The 26,223-nt window shown below is 30.5% G+C and overlaps 1 protein-coding gene across 1 annotated transcript; it reads left to right on the top strand.

The window, feature by feature from the left end:
• The first annotated feature begins 956 nt into the window (after positions 1-956).
• On the top strand, positions 957-16,186 carry LOC143198331 (potassium/sodium hyperpolarization-activated cyclic nucleotide-gated channel 2-like). Its single transcript, XM_076407489.1, has 7 exons — positions 957-1,337; positions 1,393-1,608; positions 7,494-7,668; positions 10,069-10,354; positions 13,727-13,932; positions 15,616-15,825; positions 15,884-16,186. The coding sequence occupies exons 1-7, from the start codon at positions 991-993 to the stop codon at positions 16,103-16,105; spliced, it is 1,662 nt and encodes a 553-aa protein (XP_076263604.1). The 5' UTR covers positions 957-990; the 3' UTR covers positions 16,106-16,186.
• Positions 16,187-26,223: the final 10,037 nt, after the last annotated feature.

The raw sequence follows: 26,223 nt of genomic DNA, 5'->3' as shown, positions 1-26,223 counted from the left end.
TAATTGAAATAAAATCGAAGCGCGTTAAAAAGTCCAAATGTTGGAATGCGGAAATGCTGGTTAGGAAACGGTAAGTGACGTCAAAATTTCGTAGCTCTTCTGATTGGTGTTTGATTTAACATGACGAATTTTAACATTTTGCGCTTTCATTTCTGGTAAAATCTTAGTAATCCCACATTTAATTTCAAAATAAATGTATTTCCAATAATCTCTGTATAGTATATTATTATTATAAATCAATATTTTTGTGATTATTTATTACAGTTATCTAGACTATTTTAGGTGCGACATTAAATTTTAACTATGAAGAAAAAAATATGAATATCTCACTGATATGAAAACTAATTTGTTCATTAAATGTTTTTGCTGTCATCTTAGTAAGTACTGTAATAAACATAGTGTTGCAGATTTTGTTATGAATTTTGCAACTATTTTATTTCCTGCGCCTTTTTTAAAATATATTTTAAAGTCTCCTTTTATCAACTAGGGATTTATCTGGACTGGACCTATACCTTAACGTGGGCTCCGAACCATGTTCTTCGGCATTATGCCTACCGACTGGCGAGCGACCAATTTTAGAAATCAGCCCAGAAAACAATCGGTCCAACCCAGCCTGGTTATTGGCATGACTGGGATCATTTTCCTTACGGATTTTACACTCTCGCTTAGGACAATCACAAATATTAAGCAATCATAAAGATAAATTTATGACCATGCCGCAGCAGGATTCTAATCCGCAGCTATCGCAACAGTAGGAGGACCGTCCTGTCCCATTTACCACTGCGTCATCAAGCCGGCTCCTTTTTAACCTTTTTTTACCTATAATCCTTTTTGCATCTACTCAATTTTCACATTAAATTTTACTATATAGCGATTTTATTTACAAATGCCCTGTTACCGACGCAACCTATTATTTTAAAACAACCAGTAATTTAGTGACGTTCCTATCAAAAAAATATCAATTCCTGTTCTCCGATTGATTTATCGAAAATGGAAGATACCGCCCGTAGGAAGAGTCGGATTTCTAAAAAGACCGTCGACAAAATACCATATAAAATCAGTTCTTATCTAGCCTTCGTGCGTGGAAAGTGGGCATCCATATCTGACAAGCACCATTGCACTTTGCTGGATAGCCTCAGAGAATCGCACATCACTAATGAGGTTATCGATAGCGGCGCGTTTATTGCCTTGCGACGTAAACTAGTACAGATTTTCATGGTTAGCTCCAGACATCCCTATACCGAGAGAGTTTTTCGATCCAAGAGCGAAATACGCACAGAAGAAATTCGGCACTTGATACGGTACAGATGGATCATTCATCCATTCAGTTTATTACAGTAAGGAACCAGTATGAGCGCATCAAGTTGGACAGTAATTTACGAGTTTTTTCAGCTTATATTACGAATATTTTATGGCGTTGGTGCACATATGGTATTTCACGAAGGTATTATTATTCGACGTTTCATTGGTTAAAAGATATTCGTATTTTAAAGAAGAGAAGAAAATTTTTGACTTAATTATGACATTGCACATTTTCCTAAAGTTCTGGGTTGGGTACTACCATGAAGAAAATGTCCAGGTTATTTTGGAGAAAAGAAGAATTGCCAAGTAATTATATCATGTATTCAATATTTACGTGTAAATTTCAAACTGTTCGTACTATTATGTCTTCATTCATATACCATGAGACGCCAACAAACTTTGTTTCGTTAAATTTTTGTAATATTAATATTGAATGTCTTTGTGCAACTGCATTGTTAAACATTGACTTCAAAATATGTTTATATAATAACAATTTGTTGTGAAGAGACAATTCGATAAATTCACATATAACTTTATTCGCCATTTGTTGCTGCTTCTAGTAATTCAGTGTCACCAACAAACCTGTCTATTGTTTCGAATTTCGTTGAAAATTTCCTTTGAAGTTTTTGAATAACTCTTCACAATTTTTTCTATGCATCAGGGAGTAGCGAATGGTTTTCGATCGATTTAATTTTTTTACTCCCTTCTACAGAGAGTAATCAATCTGTCTTGATTATGTGCTAAATTATTTATAAATTTAGAAAATACTTAATATCTTCCAATTAGATCAAACTGGATAATATTTCTATCACAAAATGTTATATGAAATAATTTTTAAAATAATCCTAAATATTTGGATTGAATCTTTACAAAAAATCTCAATATTGCCTTGCATAATTTTACTTAAGAATTCTGTATTTAAATTTCCCTATGATTATTTCTTATGATTGCGGTAAACCTTCTAACTGTTACGAATGTATTTATAAAAAAAATATGTTTAGAAGCAAATGAGTTTACTTTATTGCATATCGTATATCCACACTACTTTCAAAATGTTTTTATGCAATAAGAACTTGTGAAGTGATAATTCAATCAACATCTCTTCACTGAAGCAAACACCCAATTTTTTTAGCCCTTGCAGGTTCTGCATATTTTTTCTTAAAATGTTTTTTTCCACTTGAACTTGGCCTCGACTTTCATGTCTATTTTAGTAGTATTTTATTGTGTTTATGAATGATTGGTGATTATTGGTGATTATGAAATTATTACTTCAGAACCAATATTATTATTATTGTTATAATATATTATTATTATATTATTCTATCTATCAATCTAATAACCTATATTTTATAAATGAAATCCACATGAGAGAACGTATCGTTTAGTTTTATTCCCCATTTCTTAGAGAAATATTTTTGGGCTTTTTCCATTAGTTTTATTTATCGTACTTTGGCTGTTTTGAGACTATTCTTCTCTATTCTTGGAGTTGCTTCGTTATCATGCAAACCTGATATTCTAGATGCTTCTCCGGTATATATATATATATATATATATATATATATATATATATATATATATATATATATATACTTAGCCTTTGCAAGCAGTCTTGTACGGCCGTTAGTTAGATATCGTCCTGCAGACTTAACATAATTAGTCTTTTGCTAGAAAAAGATTGGATATTAGCTCAAATATCTGGTTCAATTTTTACCCTTTAAATAACTGCCAATTTGTAGGATCGAAAGTATATTTTATTGTAATGTTTTCTACATTTCCCAAAGTCGGTGTTGGAGGTAGTGGTTGTAAATGGTAGTAGTTTACCACAGCATCAATTTCCTGTTTAATTTAGAACATTGGTAAGTGATCATTTCTACCGGGTTCGTTGGATGCGTGTCAAGAAGTAATTTAAATAGCTTGCTTTAAATTAATTTGCTTTAAGTTGCCATCGTATCTTTAGGTCTTCTAATTGCATCATATTTTTGTATATATTTAATATTTTTGCTTGTCCTTTTGATTTTTTGAAATGTATTTAAAAGCACAACATATATGTTGCGGGAATTTTTATCTTAATGTTGTTCTGCATCTAAATCGTCAAATTCAGTGTTGATAGGGTTTGTTGAATGAGCCAGTTAGTGCACAGATATGTTTAAAATTTGACACATTTTTCATATAGAGTTTAATTTAACTATAAGGGTAATAAGCGCTGTTAATCGATCTGTCTAAAGTGTTACTTTTGGAAAGGAATATTTTTAGCCAGCTTTCAGTTTCAGTTTATTATATTCAACTCCACACTGCGATTATAATATATGTCTATGTTGTTGGAAGTTTGCGGATATTTTATGAGGGTATCGAAAAGAGATTCTCAAAACGTGCATTCTAATCATAATTTCGGGATGAGATGCGGTGACTAATATTTAGGTTTGGTGTCAACCAATTGGACCAATATTATATTTACTTCATACAAGTGATATCCATAAATATGAAGAAGTAATAATGGATACATTTGCTGACGACAAATAGTTGTATATAATATTACTGATTGGGCTAAGAAATGGAGAATAACATATTATACTGCTAAGTCTACTAAGTTTACATATATGGATTTCACATAGAAAATAGAGATTACAAAAAAGATTAAAGATAGTTGGTGATTACGTATATGAACAAATATATAGCAGAATACTTGGACATAGCTGTGGATTCAAAGCTTAAGTGGAAATTGCATGTTAGAAAGCAAGCAAATTTGTGGATCAAAATAAAAGTGGTTGTTTGGATGACAATTGGAAGTCGATTCACTCTACAACAAATTATTATTGTATAAAAACTTGAGGTGAGTGTGGACCTATGGTATGCAACTATAGGATTGCAAGGAAATTCAATGTAAATATGATTAACTATGAAAAACTTAAAACATTTTACAAATTTTGAATTAGTATAGTTTATAGTTAAGCTACATGTAAAAATGATGCCGCATTTTAAACGTACCTGGAGTCCTTTAGATGATAACTGAGTTTCGGTTTGAAATCTTAGATTTCGATTACAAGAACAATGTTAAAGGAAAAATATTAGTTAGGGAATAATTCCTTATAATATACGTGCCACGTGATCTACAAATGATCAGTAAATATCATATATTTGATATAAAAGAATTACTACTCAAATATCAATTTATAAAACATTTGTAGCATTAATCAATTAAGAAACTTTGATGAGATATATAGAGGGAACCCATAAATTAGCTCTACTACTATAAACATTATTCCTTGAAACTAAGTAAAACCGTAAAAAAGCTTGTAATATAGTATTACATATTATATAACGTCAAAAATATTCAGTCTTACAAAATTATACAGCTTCTGTTTTCTGGAAAATCGACAGAAGGGAAATGATTCTGTAAAATAACAGTAAATCCGGAGAATCGCGAACCGGTAACTATGTATAATAAATGTGGCGCAATGTTTCAAAATACGTTGTCTTCTGCTCTGATATTAGGATAGTTTCATGTTTCAAACATGACAATTTATTTAAATTTCTTTAAAGAAAGCTTATCGCTGGTGAAATTTTCTTCAACTAGTTTTCTTTTTGTTTTTAGTTTTACACTAATGAGTTTTCGATCGAGTCGTTTAAAAATTATATTTATTTAATATTAAAAAAATATGTTCTTACACGTTGTATTAATTATTGTTAAATATTTCGATTGTATAATAAGGTTTATTGTCTCTTTTTTGTTTACTTGCAGACTAATATTTTCAGTTTCATTTTATTTACATAATCTGAAGTTTAGGACAGGATACACGGTATATTAAAAAATAAAAGTATATATCTTCCATTTTAAAATTAAATTAACTTATAGTACAAAATAACTTAAATTAATGTTACTAAAGTTTCTATGGTTTAAAATTACAAAGTATTAGAATAAATAAATACGATAGAAACTCTGGTATTAAAATCTACGTCACTGTTTTTAATTTTAGAGTTAGAGTAAGTTTTGCTTATAATTTCACTGAAATAAGTCAAATGGCTATACTTTCTTTAATCTTCAAATTAAACCATTATTATCTAGGAGCTGGAGAATCTCAACATTGTTGTGTTGATGGAGTCTCAGTTACATACATCTGCTGGTACAATCCCAAAGTTGAACACCATCACACTGATTTCAAGACATGTTGTTAAAGCAAAAGCTTATTATATATTGGGCTAAATATCTACCTAATAACCATAAGATTTTGTTTATATCTTAGTTTCAGTTCTTCATATATTTTTAACATGGTGCATCCATCCGAATTTAGTATCAAGGGTCATCAAGATAGGTATAGATAGGAAATTGTGTTAAAATAGCAAAGATTGGAATAGCCAATGCTCCAACTTATGTGTTTACTACTAACTAACAAATCTACAACTTTGAGCTCGATACTGATGACCAAACTGACGATAATATAGATGTACGATGAGATCAATTGGGTTGTTCGATTTATATTGGAATTTGAGACCAGGCTTTGTAACAAGTGATATGTTGTACGCTTCTTCTATCTATCGCCTCTAACTTTATCCGCCAGTTTGCATTTGAAGAAATACCACTATTTCTACAAAAATTTCCATAGTATCCTTCTATGGAATGGTTTTCCAAGTTTTGGTAACTCCAGATTCTAATTATCAATGACTGGAAAACTGCAATGAGCTATTATAATCTGTCTTTAGTGTCCATTCATTCCGAACTCCAACCTTCTGTCCAAATTCCACTAGGTTATTGCTGTAAACTATAGCAAGTTCAGTCCATCTTTGATGACTTACCCTGAAATGTGATGTTTTGCCAGAAATTCATGGAGTAAGGATGTTTTTTAAAATTTGAATGCTTCCTATTTGAAATAGTTTGTAACAAGGGGTCTTTCAGTACATTCAATACACATTTTATGGCCTTATAGCCTCAACTGTGATACTTTTGAATAAACTCCACATATCTACATCAAGGAATACTTCGAGTAACTGCGGATCGATTGTCAACCCAACGTTTTTTGGATGTTGTTGTTGTTGTTGTCTTTTCTGGATGATTAATTTTATTTCTGCTAATTGAACGAATTCAAAAGAGAACACACTTATGATCTCCCCGGAATCCTGATTCACGTCAAAATATTATAAAGAGTTTTAAACAGACAGAAAAACTTTTAATTCACTTGAAAAACTATTTCATTTAAGGAAAGAAGAAGCGACTTGTTGAACTTCGATATAAACGACACCGGCAATTTAAATATATTTGAACATGAAGCTATTCCTGGTAGACGATTCACCAGCGGCAACAAAATTTGGATAGTAAATAAGTAAGAAGTTCTTGTATTAAAAAATGTCCTTTTCTCAACATAACTTAGTAATAGTTTGATTTATGAGTAGAAAACATCGTTTATTATGTAGTTTTTGGGTTGTTTCTGCAATAACGAAATAATGCAATAACGTAAGAAATACGTACTTGACATAAATATTTTATTTAGGGGCCTTTAACTACTAAACCCGTATAATAAATATAAATGGACTTCCTATATTTTCTAATAGCTTTGCTGTTTATTTCCTTATTATTTTCAACGCTTCCTAAAACTCTTTAAATATCTTTTAAAGCATTAAAAATTCCCGTCTAAATATTCTCGTTCAAAAAGCATTGTTGAGCAAGAGGAAACTCATTAGGAAGAATACGTATAAGTACTATCGTCGAGGACCTAAAGCATAAATGAAATTTTACATATACAATAAAATTTGCACAATCCCAACTTTACAAATTAAAATACATCTAGGTTCAAGGCATTAGACATAGTTTATATATGACCCACATAGAACAGAATTGATGAGATTGATAAGGAAGGAACACCGAAATACTGTAGCGATTTTTCTGATTTTCACTTCCCAATGGTTCCTGAATCGTAACTCTCTTAGTAATGTCTTATCCAGAAGTCCAGAAAAGAAGGTATGCCAGGAAAACTGAAGTTGATTGCTATGGTTATTTTGAAATTTTTATATAGCAATGTTTTAAAATAAAAACGACAACGCAGAATGCGGTGAATGTGAAATATTGTAGTATTAATATTTTATTTAATTAAATTAAATTTATGTTTTGAGCACACATGAATAACAAACCGAACTTATTGAACTTAGTATATGTAAAAAATATATACATAGGTATATTTTTAGCAATAATTATATTTTAGGAAATATTTAACAACATACTTCATACCTGACGCACTTTCTGTATTACCCACTTTTCTGGTATTGTCAAAAGTGAAGTTATTTCCGTACTTCTACGACAATCTATTTAAATGGTTAAGCGTGTTGAGGATAATTCATTACACTTCAATAGAACGAGCAGCTGAAATCTTGCGATTGGTAAGCCTTGCATAATTTAATTTTAACAAATGTTTTAGTAATTTAACAATTTTTAAAATGTTATTATTTTTATGAGGCAAACATTTTCTTAAGTCATAATTGAAATACGTTAAGTTTAGATTATTCAGAACAGCAGGTTTTTAATATTGATTATATTTAGAGGTGGACAAAATACATGTTTTGATTTAATTAAAACACAAATAACGTAGAAATTATTAAATATTATACAATATACTTATTAGTAATACTAATAGTAACAGAGGAATTTACTTTCATAAATACTAGATTTTTAAATGTACTATGTACCATCACTTTTATAGATAGTTTTATATAGAAATAGATTTTTAGTCCATAAGTACTGAAATTCTAATTAGAATATATATCACCGTCAAGTAATTAAAATAAATTTAAATTGAATTTTAAGAAGTAATTTAAATACAAATATCAAATATATATTTGTAATTGAATTACATATTCTCATTACAGGTTATTTGAATACTGAGTAACCTTGATTGTATTATTCTCTATTCCATACGCATTTTACAGAAATGAAATCCCTTTCATCTTTTCCTTGTAATCTCCATGAACATTTTGCTAACGCTTTATTGAAGATCTTCTCTTTTAACTTCCTCTATTTTCTTTATATCGGAAGCATGATCCCTTTCCTCCATGCTGATGGTAATCTCTCAGGTCGCCAAGTTTGCGTTTATATATCCTGAAGCTGTCAATCTAAAGTTTTCCCACCTGACTTTGATCATTGTACTGTGATTCGGTCACACATTAATTGCCTATAGTTGGTCCATTTTTTATTTTTTGATTTACTATTAGGAAATGAAATTTCTGGAGTGTAAAGTACTCGCCACGATCATCGATACAATTTTGCATACGCTTAAACCAATTTTCAAAGCATTTATTCCATTCCGAATGGAAAGGTATCTTCAAAACGTGATTCAATATCTTATTAGGGCGATGAAAATCATTGCCCTCTTAGTTAATTCTTCACGGATGGGAACAAAAAGGAATCATTGCATGCCAAGTCAGGGCTGTACGGCGGATGGCCCATCAATTCGATGTTTTGAGTGCTCAAATAGTATTTTGTTTGAGCCGATGTGTGAAAGCTCGCATAGTTATGCTGAAGAAAAATCCGGAGTCTCTTTTTTGTTTTCCTTATTTATACGAATATATCCATGATTCGTCACCTATCACGATTTCATAAACGTTTTTCGATGTACCGCGATTGAATTTCTTAAGCATTACTTTGCACCAATCGACACGAGCCTTTTTTTGAGCGATTGTCAAATGGTGTGATATCCAACGTGAACACAACTTTCGCACAGCTAAATGTTGATCTAAAATCCCATATATGCTCGTGGACGAAATGCTGAGGGATGTCGCAATCTCACAATAGGTGACATGACGATCTTGCTTAATAATTTCGCACACAGCATCGATGTTTTCTGGCACTACAGCTGATTTTGGACGACCCTCACGAAACTCGTCGAACAGCGAACTACGACCACGAATGAATTCAATAAACCAGCGATACACGGTGGTTTTTGATGGAGTTCAATCGCCAAAAGTCAAATTAAGTTGATTGATGCACTCTTGTTGTGATAATCCACATCGAAAATCGTAAAAAATCGCACGAAAATGTTCACGATTCAGTTCCATTTTTTGCCGAGATGAAACTTTCAACTAAATACAAGATAAACAAATAGCGTCCGTGCGAAAAAAATTTTCCGAGTACGTATATCGTCAAAAATGTCAAACTTTACAATGGAACCGTTAGATGGACTCAAATGACAAGAGTGTCGCCAATTCCCGAAATATAAACAGTGACCCTCGTATCACTAAACTGTTAATTTCCAATCTGTCTAAAACATGTTCACGATTCCACTTATCAATTACTTCCTCTGTATGTCGTATCGAGTTCATCCAAACCGAAGGTGTTGACAATGCTACAAACAGTTATAGGTGGAATATCCTTCTTGACCAGCATCAACTACATTGGATTGAATATAATATGCAGTGATGAAGTCGTAATACTACGTGACCATATTGTTTAGCCATCTGATCTACTGTATTTCGGACTTATTTCTAAAAAAAACTAAATTGTAAAAAATGCAATGAAACATTTCATTTATACTAGTAGAACCTAGTAACAATTTGAACGAAAAGAGAGTTGTGTCGACGAAATCGTTACCTGATGATTTTCTTTCCTTGAAAGTTCTTATTCGGACTCTAAGAAAGGCTGAAACACTGTACTCAGATTGTCGGCAAATGTTCTCCCTATTTAATCTTACCCACCCTTCTATGTTGTGTGTCCCTAACAGGTGTTATTTGAGCTTCAGGTCTGAATATATTAAATGTGATTTTATTAATGGTCAAATTATATTTTAGCAATGCGGATTATCATCTACGTTTGAAACTGTGGTCTCCATAATTTTGCGGATCTACTGCGTCTACTTGTTCTGCTGCGCCATCAAGTTTTTAATCGACCAAATGCCCTACCTTGTCATGTATATAAAAAGCAAAGAGGACTATAAATTGGCACTCCGGGGAATGTACCTGACCGCATTGATGCTGTTCAAGATTAGTCGGGCTCCTGTCCTGAACAATTATTACAGATTTATGGAGTACATAATTATCGGTTTCATGGGCATAGTGTTGGAAATGTGGTTAATTGGTACGTACCATAAATTAATGTGATAAGTGGGTAATTTCAGTTAAGCACTGCATCAAAAAATAAGAAATTCACTTCCCTTCCTTGATATTATTTCCGCATGTCAAAATTAGAATGCGGTGTTTCTTGGTTTCTATAAAAAAACATTTAGAAAATTGACTGGAACATATTAACCCAATGAAAAAATGTATTTGCTTCCATGGAATATGTTTTGAAAAACAAAATAACTTTAATAAGATTTTTAATCGGAAATGTTGAAATATAAAAGTTTACGAGCGTTCCGCCATTCATAATAATATTTTCATCAGAAATTCATAAACATTTGTGTTTTGATATCACAGGCGATTCCTAGAATGTGCTATATAAAGTTGGAGCCAACTAATTTAAAATGTGTTTTTATTACTATTTTTTAGTTATTAACTACAATTATTTAATAATTTTTCCTATATATTGTGTTTAAACTTTAGATCTTAGATTTCAGATCTAAACATTTAGTTATGCAGATATTCCTACTTCACGTGGCTTTGAAACACGACACAGTTTTCACACATAACTATTTTCGCTTCGGAAAATGAGAAGATTCTATGTTCGGCTGTACATATTTTTTTAATGTATGTTTGCCAATTTCTCCGTCAATTGTGGGCTGATTTTCAAAATTATTTTTTCTTATTCGATAGAGTGAATTTCTGAGGTGATCCCATTGAACCAAATGGGACCAAAGAGGGGGAAATATCAAATTTCGAAGGCACGTATAATGTTTTTACATATTTTTTGTGTATAATGTTTTTGCTGAAGTCGTTCAGTGCAGAAGCCATCCAGTTTGCATTTTAAGCACAAATTATAGCATATACAACATCGTATAAATATTGTACATTACTGTGGAGTGATTGATATATGATTAAAGCGTTTAGCTCCCTAACGGAGGTCATGGGTTCGATTCCCGGCGGGGAAAACTAACGTTTTGTTGTTTAGTTAGAACATTTGTCAATTCACCTTGACTAAGTAGCGGATCCGGTGGCCTGAAGTGTTTTTTAATATCAATCATTGTTTGTTTATTATTACTTTTCCTCATACGGGTTGCATCTTTACTTGGTCTACCCATTGTATTATTAATTAAATAATTGTGTAATTTATTGAGTAAATATCTAACACTAAAAAGAGATAAATAAAATATTTTTAATAAAAAAATTTAACCAATTTCAGACTGATTTTTATTTAGTTATTATAACGATTATTACGTAAGTATTTTATTTTAAAAGGTTTTTTTTTGTGTTAAAAGTTTAAGTTTGATTATTTATTACATTTTAGTGAGTTCCTTATTTATTTTTTGAAGTCGGTTGAATTTTTTTGTTAAAACTTATCGAGCAGCGATAGAACTTCGATGTTTTTAAGGTCAGGACCTGTTTCTTGATGCTTTTTCCCAAACATTTTAATTATTTAACTTTAACAATGGGGCATTAACAATTCTGCGGAACACTTTGTTTCGGTATATTTAGATTATGCTCCTATTATATTTATTTGTGCAACTGTATAATTGCACACAGTAGATCTACATTTGTTTCAGTATTTGCTAGAATTATATTGTGCACTCTTCGAAATTCGGATTGTCGTCCCCAAATACCATATTTTTGAGTCTGATAGAAATTTCTGTGTATATTTTTTGGAACGTGAATTTGTAGACATCGTAGCATTACATAGTGTTATCAACAAATGTTATCATTATTACTTCTTCACATATAAAGATATTACGATATACCCACGCAGATAGGGATTCAATTTAACATATACTAATATTCGTCATCGTATCTTATTTTAAATGATGATTAGAAATATAGCATTTAAGTATCTGACTCATCTGCCTAAGTAATTTGTTTCACAACTTGTATTGGAAGCCGTTATGCCATATTTTATTAAAGGCTTGGACCAGATTTAGAAATATGGCTGTAAAAATGTTCTTTCTCCAAAGTTTTCTCAATTTCGTTCCTAATATGATATACCTGATCAATTGAGAAATATTTCTTTCTAAATCTAAATTAGTGACCCAGAATGACTTGCTTATATTTGATAATTAGTTTGACGCGTTTCAAGAATAATTTAGATATAATTGATAGTAGAGATTTTGGATATTTATAATCATTGACATGCCCATGGAAAAAGAAACCGCACTTGGAATATGAATCGTGATATTCATCAAAGATATCACATCGATTACGCAGTCAGAAGAAAGTTTTTCGATTAATTCCAATGGTTAGTACTATAAAATAAATGAAGACGAATAACTCCCCGGCAGCCTCGAGATTAAATGGACCCAAGAAGTTATCAAAGTTGCTTGTGAATTGATCTAAGTTCAGATAAAAAGTACTAATAAATCAATTTATTATTAAGATTGCACTAAGCGTGTCTAGTAAAAGACACCCATTCAACATTTCTAAAGATTGTTCCATAGTAAACTCGTTAATAAAATGTAAAAAGTGAAACTGAAAAAGGCTTTAACAATAATAACATTCATTTATTTATGGAAAATAGTCTTACTAAGTACAAAGTTTTAAAAATAGATGAGCATCATTAATCTCTATAACATTCATACAATTTAGAGCAATCGATTAGTTACAAAGAAGCGTTCCAGAATAGATCGTTTTTTGTCTACTTTTTTTTAATGATATCCCCATAAAAATTCAGTTCCGTAGTTCTCGATTATTCTTTCCTTTTTTTTACAAACTACCTTGGTTTTTTTCAAATTAGTTATTTTCTTTGAGGGAATAGTATTTCCAATGTTTGTGTTTCCGACTACAACGACTTTGGAGGGAGTCTTATGCTGTTTGATTTAACCAAGTACCAGACCAGTACCTACAGTTTTGCTTATTGGCGTTTTGGTATTGATATTTGTGTTGAAGCTTGAGAAGTGCCCTTTTACCTTTCTATAAAACTGGACCCATTTGTTGGGGCTATCGGAAGGTGTCTTACTTAATCCACTATTTTGGATTGACTCTACCAGGCTGACGCACACAGCTAAATTTTTCATGCGTACTGGATGTATTCTTGTGCGATCCATAGGTTTGTTTGATATTGTTTCTTGTTTCCAATATTGTTTCTGTATCGACGTTGTGAACTAGTGTACCCAAAGCTTTATAAAATTAACACTTGGTACGTTTTCCATTGATGAATAATTTTGTTTCATTTATTGATAGACGATGCTAGATAATACCGAGACAAATTGAATGCGATAAGCGCGTGACGGATAAGATAATTAAATCCTCATTTATGGAACCGTTTATGGAAATAGTGCACAATTTAACCCGGATGCTAAACTGAAATTACTTTTTTATCAGCTTAAAAACGAATTTATTTAATTAATTGAATTTCAAATGGTTTCAGCGAAAATTTACATTATCTGGCAAAGATATCTAGTTACATCCAATATTGGTGAAGACAGATACCAACAGATATCCGTCTACATGAATTACAAAGGGCTGCCGCCTCATCTGCGGGATCAAATTTACAGCTACTTCGATTTCAGATTTCAGAAGAGCTTCTACGATGAGGACGAGCTCCTCCTTATGTTGACAGAAAATTTGCGAAAGGTAATATAAGACATAGAGATTACGATCAACATTTATGCAAACGAAATAATATTTTAGTCTTTTATGCTGGCTTTTATTTTATCATATTATTAAGTATCAGCATCATGGCTATTTATGGCTATTTATGTGTGTTTTCAAATAAAAGCAATGTCTTTCAAATTTATCAAATGTTCTATTTCAAATTCGAGTGATTTGGTTTATGTTTATATATTATTGAATTTGTTTTAGAATGATGTCCCATACGATGAATTCATCACGCACTTAAATACATTTGGCATCTGAGAACCAATCTAGTTGTATTTGATTTATTGAATGGTTATGAGAAATTACGTATAAGTTGAATCACGTGCTGGATATTTCCAAAGGTTTTTTTGTAATTTATATAGACCTCTGTGCTAGATATTCTCAATTATTTTAGAATTGTTTATCAATTGAAACTAATTATTACATAGATCAATTAAATATTTTCGTAAAAACTTTTTAAATTAAATTAAATGTATAATTGTATTTCTGGGCTTTAAAATTAGCACAATTAGCTTCAGATGAGAAAATGTTATATTAATATAGTATTTTTTGCTTTCAAATTTGCAAGTTACAATTCTTACTTTCAACAATAATACATTGTCAATAAGTGAATATAGTGTGCGTATTTTTTTCTTAAAGTTTTTAGGAAAACAGTTTAGATGATTGTTCCCGAAGAAAATTTTAATGCTGATCAGAAAACCAAAAAATTAACTTGTATATCATAATAGCTGCGATAAGCTTATTGTTAGAGGTTTACACATTATCCAAAAACTTACTTATAACTTCTCTAAATTATATTAAGGCATCCTTTGGGTTTTTGTTCATCGTTGTTTCCAAGTTGAAATGAATCATTTGTTTACGAATTTTAGCACTTAATGAGATTTCTACGCCACGAGTCTTCTAGTTGATTTTCGGTAAAATTATATTAAGATTTACATTTTATTTTGTTTCATTATGTTTTCTTCATATTCAAGTTTTCCATAATGAATGACTATTCAATTATCTAGTCAGGTGAGTCATATTCTCAAATCCTAAAATTCCGATTGTCACTTCAGAATAAGATACAGGGGTGAATATTCACATTTAATGCTCATTTATATGTGTGCGTACCACAAGATAGTGTCCTTGTAAGACAAATAGGGGAACTTACTTAATTAATTGTGTCTTATTTTCTTACTTACTTTATACCAGTGTTATCCCTGAGTGTAAATAAGCAATAATAATAATATTTGATGATGATATTGCATTACTAGGCATTATCCGAAAACTTAATTATTAAAAACTACTTCTTTAAATTATATTAAAGCATCCTTTTGGCTTTTTGTTCACTGTTATTTCCAAGTTGAAATGAATCATTTGCTTACGAATTTTAGCACGTAATCACATTTCTACGCCACGAGTCTTCTAGTTGATTTTCAGTAAAATTATATTGATATTTACATTTTATTTTGTTTTATGATGTTTTTTACGTATTCAAGTTCTCCATAATGAATGAGTAATGGGTAATAAGTATTTTTATTATGTGACTTGATATTAATATAAATTAAAATGAAAAGAAGTAGTCGGTGAGTGAAACTTTTTTTCAAATCAATTCATCTATTATAAACCTCGGAATTAGCACAGTAAATATCACATGAAAATGTATCTTAATATTTTCAGGAATTACCAAAATATAAGTTGGAGCTTTGCATGTCGAACATCGAACTGATTCGTCTACTTCCAAATAAAGTGTTGATCCACATAATTTCCGGCATGAATTCTACATTTTATTGTTCGGGGGATATCATTTTTAGAAAAGGGGTTCCTTCAAACAACCTCTACTACATCAAAACTGGAACGACTGCCCTTTTCGATTCAGATAACAGTGAGGTAAGTGTTCATCAGACTTGCTAATTATCCACGACTAAACTATATCCGTTCATTCTAGATTTGCCATTTAGAGGATGGCTCGTATTACGGCGATATCTCCGTGGTACTGTCTCAGATCCATCGAGTAACTATGGTCGCGATCACTCAATGTGAGGTATACAAGCTACATCAACACGATGTCCGAAACGCCTTGAGACTGTTCCCTTTCGCGGAGAGCTTAACGCTCGAGTCATACCGCCAGATTATCCTCAGTAATAGAAGTAACTGGGAGGTATGCTGAGTTCTGTTGTATTGTTATAATTTCAGTAATATTGTATTTTATATTTTTATCGTTAATGAATTAAATATGAATAGAATTTTATTTGTATTTATGTTTTGGTATATTGGGGTTATCCTGGATATTTTTTTTATTCATGGTAATAAAGGAAAGTTATTTGGTGTCAAGGTAGTACTATAACTATGATTCACTTATTTGCTGCTATATTGACCTGGATCATTATTTTGACATATTGATAAACACTAGTCTTCACATCATTGGCTTTTTGTATGTCTGCTACGGAGAAATAGAGATTTAATTTTATAGGACATTTTGGGGAAATGTTTCGCGACGTCCAACATCTAGTTTTCGCTACTTTTATCTTATTACTCGTTTAAATCGCTATGCTAAGAGCCGGGACGGGATCTGATCACTCCGTTTCTATGGTTCGTATATTGTTTATTTTTTCTAAGCGCCATTTTCAGTATGCCTGACATAAATAATAGTGTCTTTAGATTTTTATAACGTTTAGACATTAAATTATTCGTTCATTAGTATATATAAATGGGAAGTACAATGGTAGAGTGAATTATCGATCTAGGAAGTGTTGTGTACCCAGATACACAGATAGTAAACAAATGCAGAATCATTTTCCTTCGAAGAAGTATTTGGCTTCCAATAAAAAAATGGTTAATAATATTAAAAATCTCAAAACGATTGGATTAAGTATCAAAGAAATTTATGATCGTTACAGCATGTTTTGTTGTTATAAGTTGCGGGGTGTTTATTCATATAAATATATATCAAATATTTATTTTTGTAATGTTAGAAACTAATCCCCTTCCGAAAGAATCTATGTAGACTGTTATTTTTTAAATTTTCTTCTTAGATCAATAGTTGTGACTCAACTAAAATAATGGCTCCTGAGTGTAAACCTATTAAGAGAGGATTAACCGCAATTCAATACACTAGGGATTTTGTTGTAAAGCGACTCATCGCTATGAATTAAACTCAAGTGCTATGAATTAAAAATTTAATAATCACCTTGATGGGTTCATTTCATTAAAGAAAAAAATGCTTAATAACTGGAATAAATATATTGGCTTAGGGCTATTTAACCAAGGTAATTTGGATTTTTTTGGATCTATTAGTGCTCATGGATTCAGGATTATACATCCTTCGGCTAGTATGTTTGAGAAATCATTTGAAGCATCCTTAGATTGCTTACGTTCTATACTAACAGGGGATGGTTCTATAACTTCCATTCCAGATGTTCCTATACGAACAAACGAGTCAAAGCAATATCTTATGTCCCAGAAAATTGTTTTATTATACTGTTAGCAGTTTATTTTATCCCGCAATATTGCCACGTCGATAATATAACATATTTTTGCAAATATCTTTAAAAAGTAAAGAACGTAAAAAAAGTTTTAATCGTGCAGGAACATTCCAGATAGAATATTAAAAATAATAAAGTGTACTATATACTTTTGGGTAAAATAGGTAAGCAGAATTTTAACAGTGAAAGACTCAAAGTTTGCTTTTAGTGGAAGAAAATAAAAAGACAGAACTCTAATAGATTTCCAATAGATTAAACTGATGGCACTAAACAAACATGAAAGAGGGACAAGGCAGATGAAGTAACTTTAATTTGTTCCAACGTTCTTTGTTTATGATTTTATATATATAATATTTATATTTTATAGATATATTTATTTTTATAGATAATGTTTATTCCATTCACTGAACTAATTTATTTCAGAAATGAAATCGTTTTTTATTTAAATTTTATTGGTCAATTAAACGTGATGTCAGGGCTGTCACTTGCCGCACCTGCGTGGCAAACTTTATCAGATAACCAATCAAATGTCTTCACAGCGAAATGCGAAGCCTATAATGTGGATTTAAATTGGCCAATCAAATTACTTGAATAGTCGATATAAGCCCATCTGGATGTTGGGTAAAGCAACACTTTTCGCTAAAGATCCCTATAGAGTTTACTCTCTATTACTCTGTGATATTCGTGTAGAAAGTTATAAAGTTATATACTCATCCATGTATACTGATTTGGGTTTTGAAATAAATACTAGACAATCGATCAAGTACATGGATTTATGGATGCATCGTATTATGGATTTAATTGATGAAACTTTTGCAAAACAATGTTTTTTTATTTTAAAATCTCTCTTTTTACCAACGATGTTTTATCTGGACTGGATCTACAGTTTAACGTAGGCTCCTCGGCATTAAGCAAACCGACTGGCGAGCGACCAACTTAGAAATCATCCCAGAAGACATCCGGTCTTATCCAGGCTAGTTACTGACATGACTGGGATCATTTTCCTTGTCGGATTTTACACTCTTGCTTAGGACAATCACAAATATTAAACAATCATAAACATAAATACACGACCATGCCCCAGCAGTATTCGAATCCGCGACTCGCAAGAGTAGGTGGACCCTCCTGTCTCCTTTATCATTGCGCCATCTAAGCCGGCCGGCAAAAACAACGTTTAGAACGATATATTTTATCCTTTGCAAATAACAACCCGTTCATTTAAAATCATTTTAATCTGCAAGTTCATACTTAAAATGTTCTAAAATATTGAGATGTATCATGTTAATGTTAGTGCTATTTAGAAATCATGGCGTAATAATTTTAGTTCTATTAAATATTTTAAGTGAAATGATATTCAAGATTTTTTGTATATAAAACTTTGAATTCTTGTAAAGAAAAAAATTTATTATATACATCGAGCTGCAGTAATTTTCAAAAAAACTGTTCTTCAATGATTTTCTTAGAATTTGCGCTAAAATGCTTGCAATAAACTAAAATTGTTGACATTACGTATAAAACATATAAACGTGTAGTAATGTACGTTAACTACATTTACTAGATGTTATTTTTACCTATGCTCTGTTTATTTACTTTAATAAGTATATAAAAATATTCCTCGGATTTATACAGCAGAGTTGTTATTTGCATAATACTGAGCGGTAAATTGCTTCCTGTTTATGGAAACGAAGGGAAGGATAGAAAAATTTAATTTGTTTTGGGTTTGTTTATGTAAGCCCCAGTTTTGATAACCTGATTATGAATATCTTTAGCTGCATGTTAAATAACACTAATCAACAATGGTTTTGTTGCCATTGATGTAGGAGTGATTTTGGAATATTCATTTTGTTTTTCTTTTAGCCTTCATATTCCGAAATATAATTTTTTAAAAGAAACTATTACTAACCCTTTTATGTTAATAATTAGTTTTTCATGTACAAGTTGAAATGCTTGGGCTGTTGATGTGCTTGAGTAATAATCATTATGAAGAATTTTTCTCTGGAAACACTCGACATCAGATGTCAACATTCGGTTGTTTATAGAGTATGAACTTAAATCTGCTTTTGTCACTGTATATTGTATTATATCTGTTTAATCGCTGAGGTAAAAAAGGATTTACTTTAAAATGGCATTAAATATGTAGATTATATATTATTATTATTATTTATTAAATTATATTTGTCGTACATTTACATACTACTGTTATTGTAATAAGCATTATTTTGTTACAAAAATAAGAGATCATAATAAGGATTAATTATATAGGTTTAAAATTGGTACAGAAATGTTGAGACTTTTGCTGCTATTCCTATGATTTCAGGTGATTGTAGCCTACAAAGCATAAAGAGTTTTTCTGTTTTTTTCTTTTAATTTTTCTTATAGATTTAATTTTTATGTTATACTAAATATATGAGAAAATTATAGTATGTATATATATCTGGAAGGACTTATTTATAATTTTTACTGGTTTTTATGTTTTAATAATTAGTTCCTCATGTATAAGTTGAAATATATATTTGTAAATATATCTTGTGTTATGTTTGAGTGAAACAGCTTTTAAAAGATTTTCTATTATATTTTATTTGAGAATAATTTATTTCTTAAGACCATCTGCCCATCCATCACTCTCCTTGTTCATCACCAACCCTGTGTACCACCAAAACCTCGCAGCATTTTCAGGATTATCCAGGTACAAGTTCTATAAAGTCTGTATCTTGTATCGGCATTGTTTGAGCTTTAGGAACAACTAATGTTCTAGCATTTAACTTTTCTAGAGGAAATATTTTACATACATATATAATGCGTTCATCTCCTTATTCAATGTCTTGAAGATCTGTTTCATTATACCTAACTTGATTTATATGTTAGTGGTGAAAGTATGATTGTTTTATTAGAAATTAATGAGCTTAGGACATCTTGTTTCCAATGAGTTTTCTTCTCTCTACTATGTCACAAACCAACCTATGGCATATTATGTAGTTACTTTGGTGACAAAGTTATAGTCCAGTCATATTAGGGGTTTCATTACAATAAAAAATAACAAGCCATAAGTCCGAATAACCCTTCCTTTTGGCATTATAAAAGTTGTCCCAAAAATTTTATAAAATCTCGTGTCCGCGTTTTAAGATATCAGAGATCAAAGGTTACAATGTTTTTTTTTTAAATATACCGCTTCTATGGGTTTAATTCTATTTGTATTTATTATGATTAATATAGAAAAAACATTTCTTTACAATTCTTGAAATTCGATATGAAGTAAGTTCGTATAGAAAAACCACAAAAGCTGCATTATATAACATCACAGCTGTTGATTTTGATCTGGATGAAGATAATGTGATATACATCATCATAGGATGTATTTCTTCTGTTTCGCGTCATATGGAGAGGACTTTTTATTACCTTAGATAAATACGTAAACCAATGAGTAAAATTGTTGTTGAAATTGACATATACTCGCAATGGAATAGCTAGGAAGCTGCTCTTTCAAGATCATATGAAGTTTGTTCAAACAATGATTATACCAATTAGTGGAAAAGGTTTTTATCGAATCCATGGAATAAAAAAATATTAATATGCTAATTGAGAAATTAAAAGTTGTTAATATCACTACATAATAGGTTAGAGGATGTGCAAATGTTCTTGTAATAAGACTGCCGTTATAATAGTCGATTTGCCCGTCATTTCAATTGGACGTAGTCAATCACATAAACAAGAAGTATTCAAAAAAGTTGGCAGAGGAAACGTTAAAACTAAAGTATACTTATCCAAAAGATTTAATAATTTAAAGTAAAATAATTAAAATTATTAAAAGTAAGATAATTTAATTTTTTTTTTAGATGTTTTCCTAAATGAATTTATAATATTTCCTGGGTAAAAATGAGATAATGAATTTGAGAAATCGCTAATTCACTTTAGTTCACTAAATATTCATCATCATTAGTGTTACACATTTTTCGAATTGTTTGAAATATCTTTATATTTTCTCAAGTTAAAAAGCAAAATATTACTAAAATTACCCGGAATTGCCATTTTTATAATGGCAAAAGTATTCTATGGAGTGTTACTTTTTTTTCGAAAAAATAGAAGTTATTTTTTCCTAGGCTTATAATCAAAATATTTGCAATAATAACTGCATAAACCTGCAAAAATGTTATAGGCACATCTGTTCTGATCGTTAATTTTAAATCAGGTCAGATTTATATAACTTTACTTTTATATCTGGAATCTTTATGAAGCCACAATTTTCCTATTTTGTTCCTTTTGCAAGGTGTTTTATGCGTTTCTTACATTTTGAGGTGGAAATTGAGTACCTTCATAATTTAATTAAATACGATGGCAGGCTTTTAACGGTGGAAAAACCGTAGTAAAACGCAGCGATGCAGTTTACAGTTATTAACATAAATCAGAATACAATGTCAGACTCACTGAAAATAGATGAATAGATAATAAAGTAGTTGTAAGCTTGTGTTTAGCTTTACTTCCATTCTTTTTGTCTTAATTTAAGAATTTTATATATTCTACGGTTTACGAAAAATACGGTTTAATTAATATAACTTATTTCAAATTAGATGACCTGGTGAACTTCGTATTAACAGTTGGTACGAATATGTAAATATATAAATATAGATATAGATCTATCTTGAGCAATTTGTGGTCTTTGGACAACAGTTTGCTTTGATACAAATATAAATGTTACCAAAAACCTTTATAGTAGAAATTCTGATCAAAGTGGACATTAATTTTTCCTGTATATGTAAATTGTTCTATAAAATATTTGTTGCCCCAAACGACGTCATCATCAACGACCTAAATTAGTCAAAGAAAGCTCTCTTTCACTAAATTTATGACTAAATAAAATTGTGTTCAATCATCTACATATCACTAATTTAAACTTACTATTTGTTTTAATCGCTATGCTGACTAAATCTGATGCTGGCTCATTTCGTTTCCATGGTGCGTCTGGTTTTATTTCGGGAACCATTTTTAGTTTATCTAACGTAGAAGACTGTTTAGTTATTTATACGGTTAAGCAAAATTTTATTGTCAAACGAAAAACAAATTTATTAAAGTGGTATCAATTAAACATTGATACTAAGTACTATGAGAAAGACATATTTTGTGTAAGTATTTGAATAAATATATTGGCTTAAGGCTACTTAATCAAGATAGTTCGAAACACTTTTTGGGTCTGTTAGAGCTCACGAATTCAGGAATTTAAATCTTTCATGAAGCATATTTGAGAACATGAGGACGCTTTAAATAATTAACATGCTTTAGGGATGGGGAATGTATTACCAGGAGTTGATAAATTGCAACTTGCTTTATACTTTCAGTTTCAGATATTCCTATACGAACAAACAAAATCTTACGATTCCCACCTTAGTATATGTTTCAGGTTATTTGCTAAAAGTTTTGAAAAAAGAAATTAATTATGGGTAACAGGGTATTTCGATAAGGTTAGATTAATTTTATAGAAGAAATCCCTCTATTATATCCTTTTATAGAGAAAGCCCCAGACTCATAAAATTGCTCCATTATATTGTTTCTACCACTTTTATTTTATTCTATGATATTGCCACGTCGATAATATAATTAAATTTATACTTTATACATATAATTATTTTTATATTATATTTTCATTTTATAGATATATTTATTTTTATGTTATTATTGAATTTTATTTAATACATTTTTATTGAATACAAAATTATTTCCTTACAGGTGCCTATAAATGAGATTTAAACTGACCAATAAAATTACTTGAATGGGTGATTAAAACCTCATGTTGGCTCCCGTTGGAAAATATCCTTTTGAGTTTTCTTGATTTTTTGCGATTAGTTGTGTATTTTGTATGGGAAACTAAAATACTTATTTTTACTAATTTTCTCGCAATTATTCTATTTTTTCTCACCATATGAACTTTCTCTGGACCGATACAAATACTGCAAAATAAAAATTAGCCAAATCGGTTCAGCCGTTTTTTAGTTTTTATATATGGACTAGATTATTGATTTTATCACTGTACGGGTAATAGTGGAATTAAGTTAAAAAAAAAGCTTTAAATTACCCCTGCAGGGTAATTATTTGAGGAATATAATTTTAGACGAAATAATATTTAAGAGTTTGAGCTATAATAAAAGCCATAAATCAGAGGGAGTAAATCTGGGAATAGTATATTAAATCAATTAATAACTCGCATCATTTTTGCTAAGACTTTTCGATATATATTATTGCACTAGTAGTAAATCATTCTTCTCAAGTCTGTCTCGTATAGCTAAGATTCATTATAACAGTATTTATAATTGAATAATATAATTTTTTATTTTTTTATATAACAGTTTAATTATTTTTTTCTGGATTATAATTTTATTGTATGTCAAAGCCAAAATGAACTGAAACTCGGAGCTACTCCGGAAACATTAAGATATTTTGACGTCATTGATTTAGTTCACTATTTTACTAACCAGGCTATAGATTATTCTCCATGGAAAGCAGTTATGTTGCTAAAATTAGTAAGTAATTCAAACGACTAATTATTCAAACCCCATTTATTAATAACCATCGAAATGTATGGAGGAGACCCAGCGGAAAAAAATCTGCATTATTTGATTAAACACCTAGGTAATTATAGACCAGCAGTTGGAATAAGTTAGGTCTTACCGCGTTATTACTTGCCATATCTAAACTCCTTGAGAAACTATTCCAACTCGAGCCTTAAACCGGTAAAATATGTTAAATTCTTATAAATATACAATATTCCCTGTTCGGTCCGCTCTAGACATTGAAAGTAATGTCCTGTAATATGCATGGATCCATAAGGACTTAGTTACAAGATGAATAAATTGCTGCTGAGGGACTATTGCATGTTGTCAGAGATACATTGTTTGCAAGAACATTTAGATTATTGTATGTTTCTATTTCGACTCGAGTTTCAGAAGATAGTTTTTCCACATTGACTATATATATCCTAACAATAAAATAACTGTATTTGGAATATTGGCTGACGTCATACGCATCATGCAAAAGGAAATATAACTACTTAGAACTAAAAAAAGTGTGAAATGACTAGAGACTGGAGAATATAGCTTAACAGCTGGAAATATGTCCAACTTAATTTTGAGTTACAGTGAAAAACCATAAATCCAATTATATCAATTATATACAATTACTTGTCTTCTATCTCGATAGTAGATTAAAATAGAAGCTCCATGTTAAAACAAAATTTATTCGGTCAGCCTGGGTTACTTAAAAAACTTTAAATCGACTAGTAATAGTAATAATCGACTTATGTAGTTAATGAAATAGAGTATGGTGATATCCAAATCAAATTAATTCATAAAGTTATCTGAGATTTCATCCTAGAGCGGGCTACTAAATCTAAATTAATCTAAATCTCAATGACGTGGAAGCAGTATAACTAGTGAACAATCCTGTGGAAATCTGCTAAAATACTAGTTTAAGTTAGTCTAATTTAATCTTAGTTTGGGAAATACATATTGTCTCGTCATGCATCTGAATAGAGTAGATCAAACTCCAAATACAAACAAAAAGTTAATAAATTCATTTATAATTAAGACCCTACTAAGCCTGTCTAGTAAAAGATGTGATGTAAAATGTACATTAAATCTTGTCTGGTCTTTGTAATTAATGATTTATTGACTGATCATCTAGCATTTGGTTAAAAAATAATTATAATTGATGAGATTTAATTTTATATTTCAAGAGCAGGCAAGAATTTTGTAAAACTATAATTTTTCTAAATGTTTAAATGAAATATTAAATATCTTAAAATAATTAGATGTTTAAATGTTTATACCTAGCTACTATATTTGCATAATCGCTTGATACAATTTTCATTGTGTATCTCTAAAAAACCACCTATCAAATGAGCTAAACCACATTATTTAGAAAGGTTAATGTATGGTGAGTAAGATAGATAGAACATTGCATTTCAATATATATTAATCTATTGTCCGGGACTCTGATATTGCATGCAACATAGAGTATATCGCTATATGTGCAAATTCTAATCTGAGCATAGATAATATATTTGGATAACTTGCTTTTCCTCCCCATTGGAAAATTAATGTATTTTTGTTTATGTCACATATCGTAAAATTATAAATTTTATAAAGTTAACATGGACTCGTTTGTTTTACTCCTAAATACATATGTTATGTATCAAATGCAATTTTTTTTATATCGTCTGACCTGTTCGACTGTTTTCATTCCATAGTTTTATTTCAACGCAATTCACAATACATCAATTCAGTACATGTATTACTGAGTTATTGAATCCTAATTGATGACATGAAGGTTATTGATGAAGCACAGTCATAATGCTACCGAAGTGCCATATACTTACCTTTAGATATTTAAATTCGCTTCCTTACTCTATTTTCTCTGAAAAGCATTCATTATGTTTAAAAATTGTAGAAATAAAAGTTTTGAACGCAGCTCCCGAAGGGTGAAAAGTAAAAAGAAGGTAAAAGTGGAACTAAATAGTAGTAACTTAAACTTCAGTGCCGGTGCAACACATTATTCAATGTTCATCTTTTGATTTTAAAGCACAACACAAACACACTCGCAGGTATCTATCCAGCGGAATATTCATGGCCATCAAATATTGCCGTTCATATTAGTAAAACTAGAAAGTTGTAGTGTTGGTAAAACTGAAGTGTCGCTGTAGCTGCCTAGTGATAACAAATTGAAGGAATTATAGTTGTAAAAAGATCATCAATAGTGAGTAGTAAGCGCAAAGTCATTCCCCTGCATCACAACGTTAGCCTCAGACAAGTTGCAATAT

This window comes from Rhynchophorus ferrugineus, unplaced genomic scaffold (assembly GCF_030347505.1).
Source record: "Rhynchophorus ferrugineus isolate W39M unplaced genomic scaffold, kcgeb_rfMv2 rfM6, whole genome shotgun sequence".
In the NCBI taxonomy this organism is placed as follows: Eukaryota; Metazoa; Arthropoda; class Insecta; order Coleoptera; family Curculionidae; genus Rhynchophorus; species Rhynchophorus ferrugineus.
Note: the sequence above shows the minus strand (reverse complement) of the source record. Positions and strands in the feature narration are given on the sequence as shown.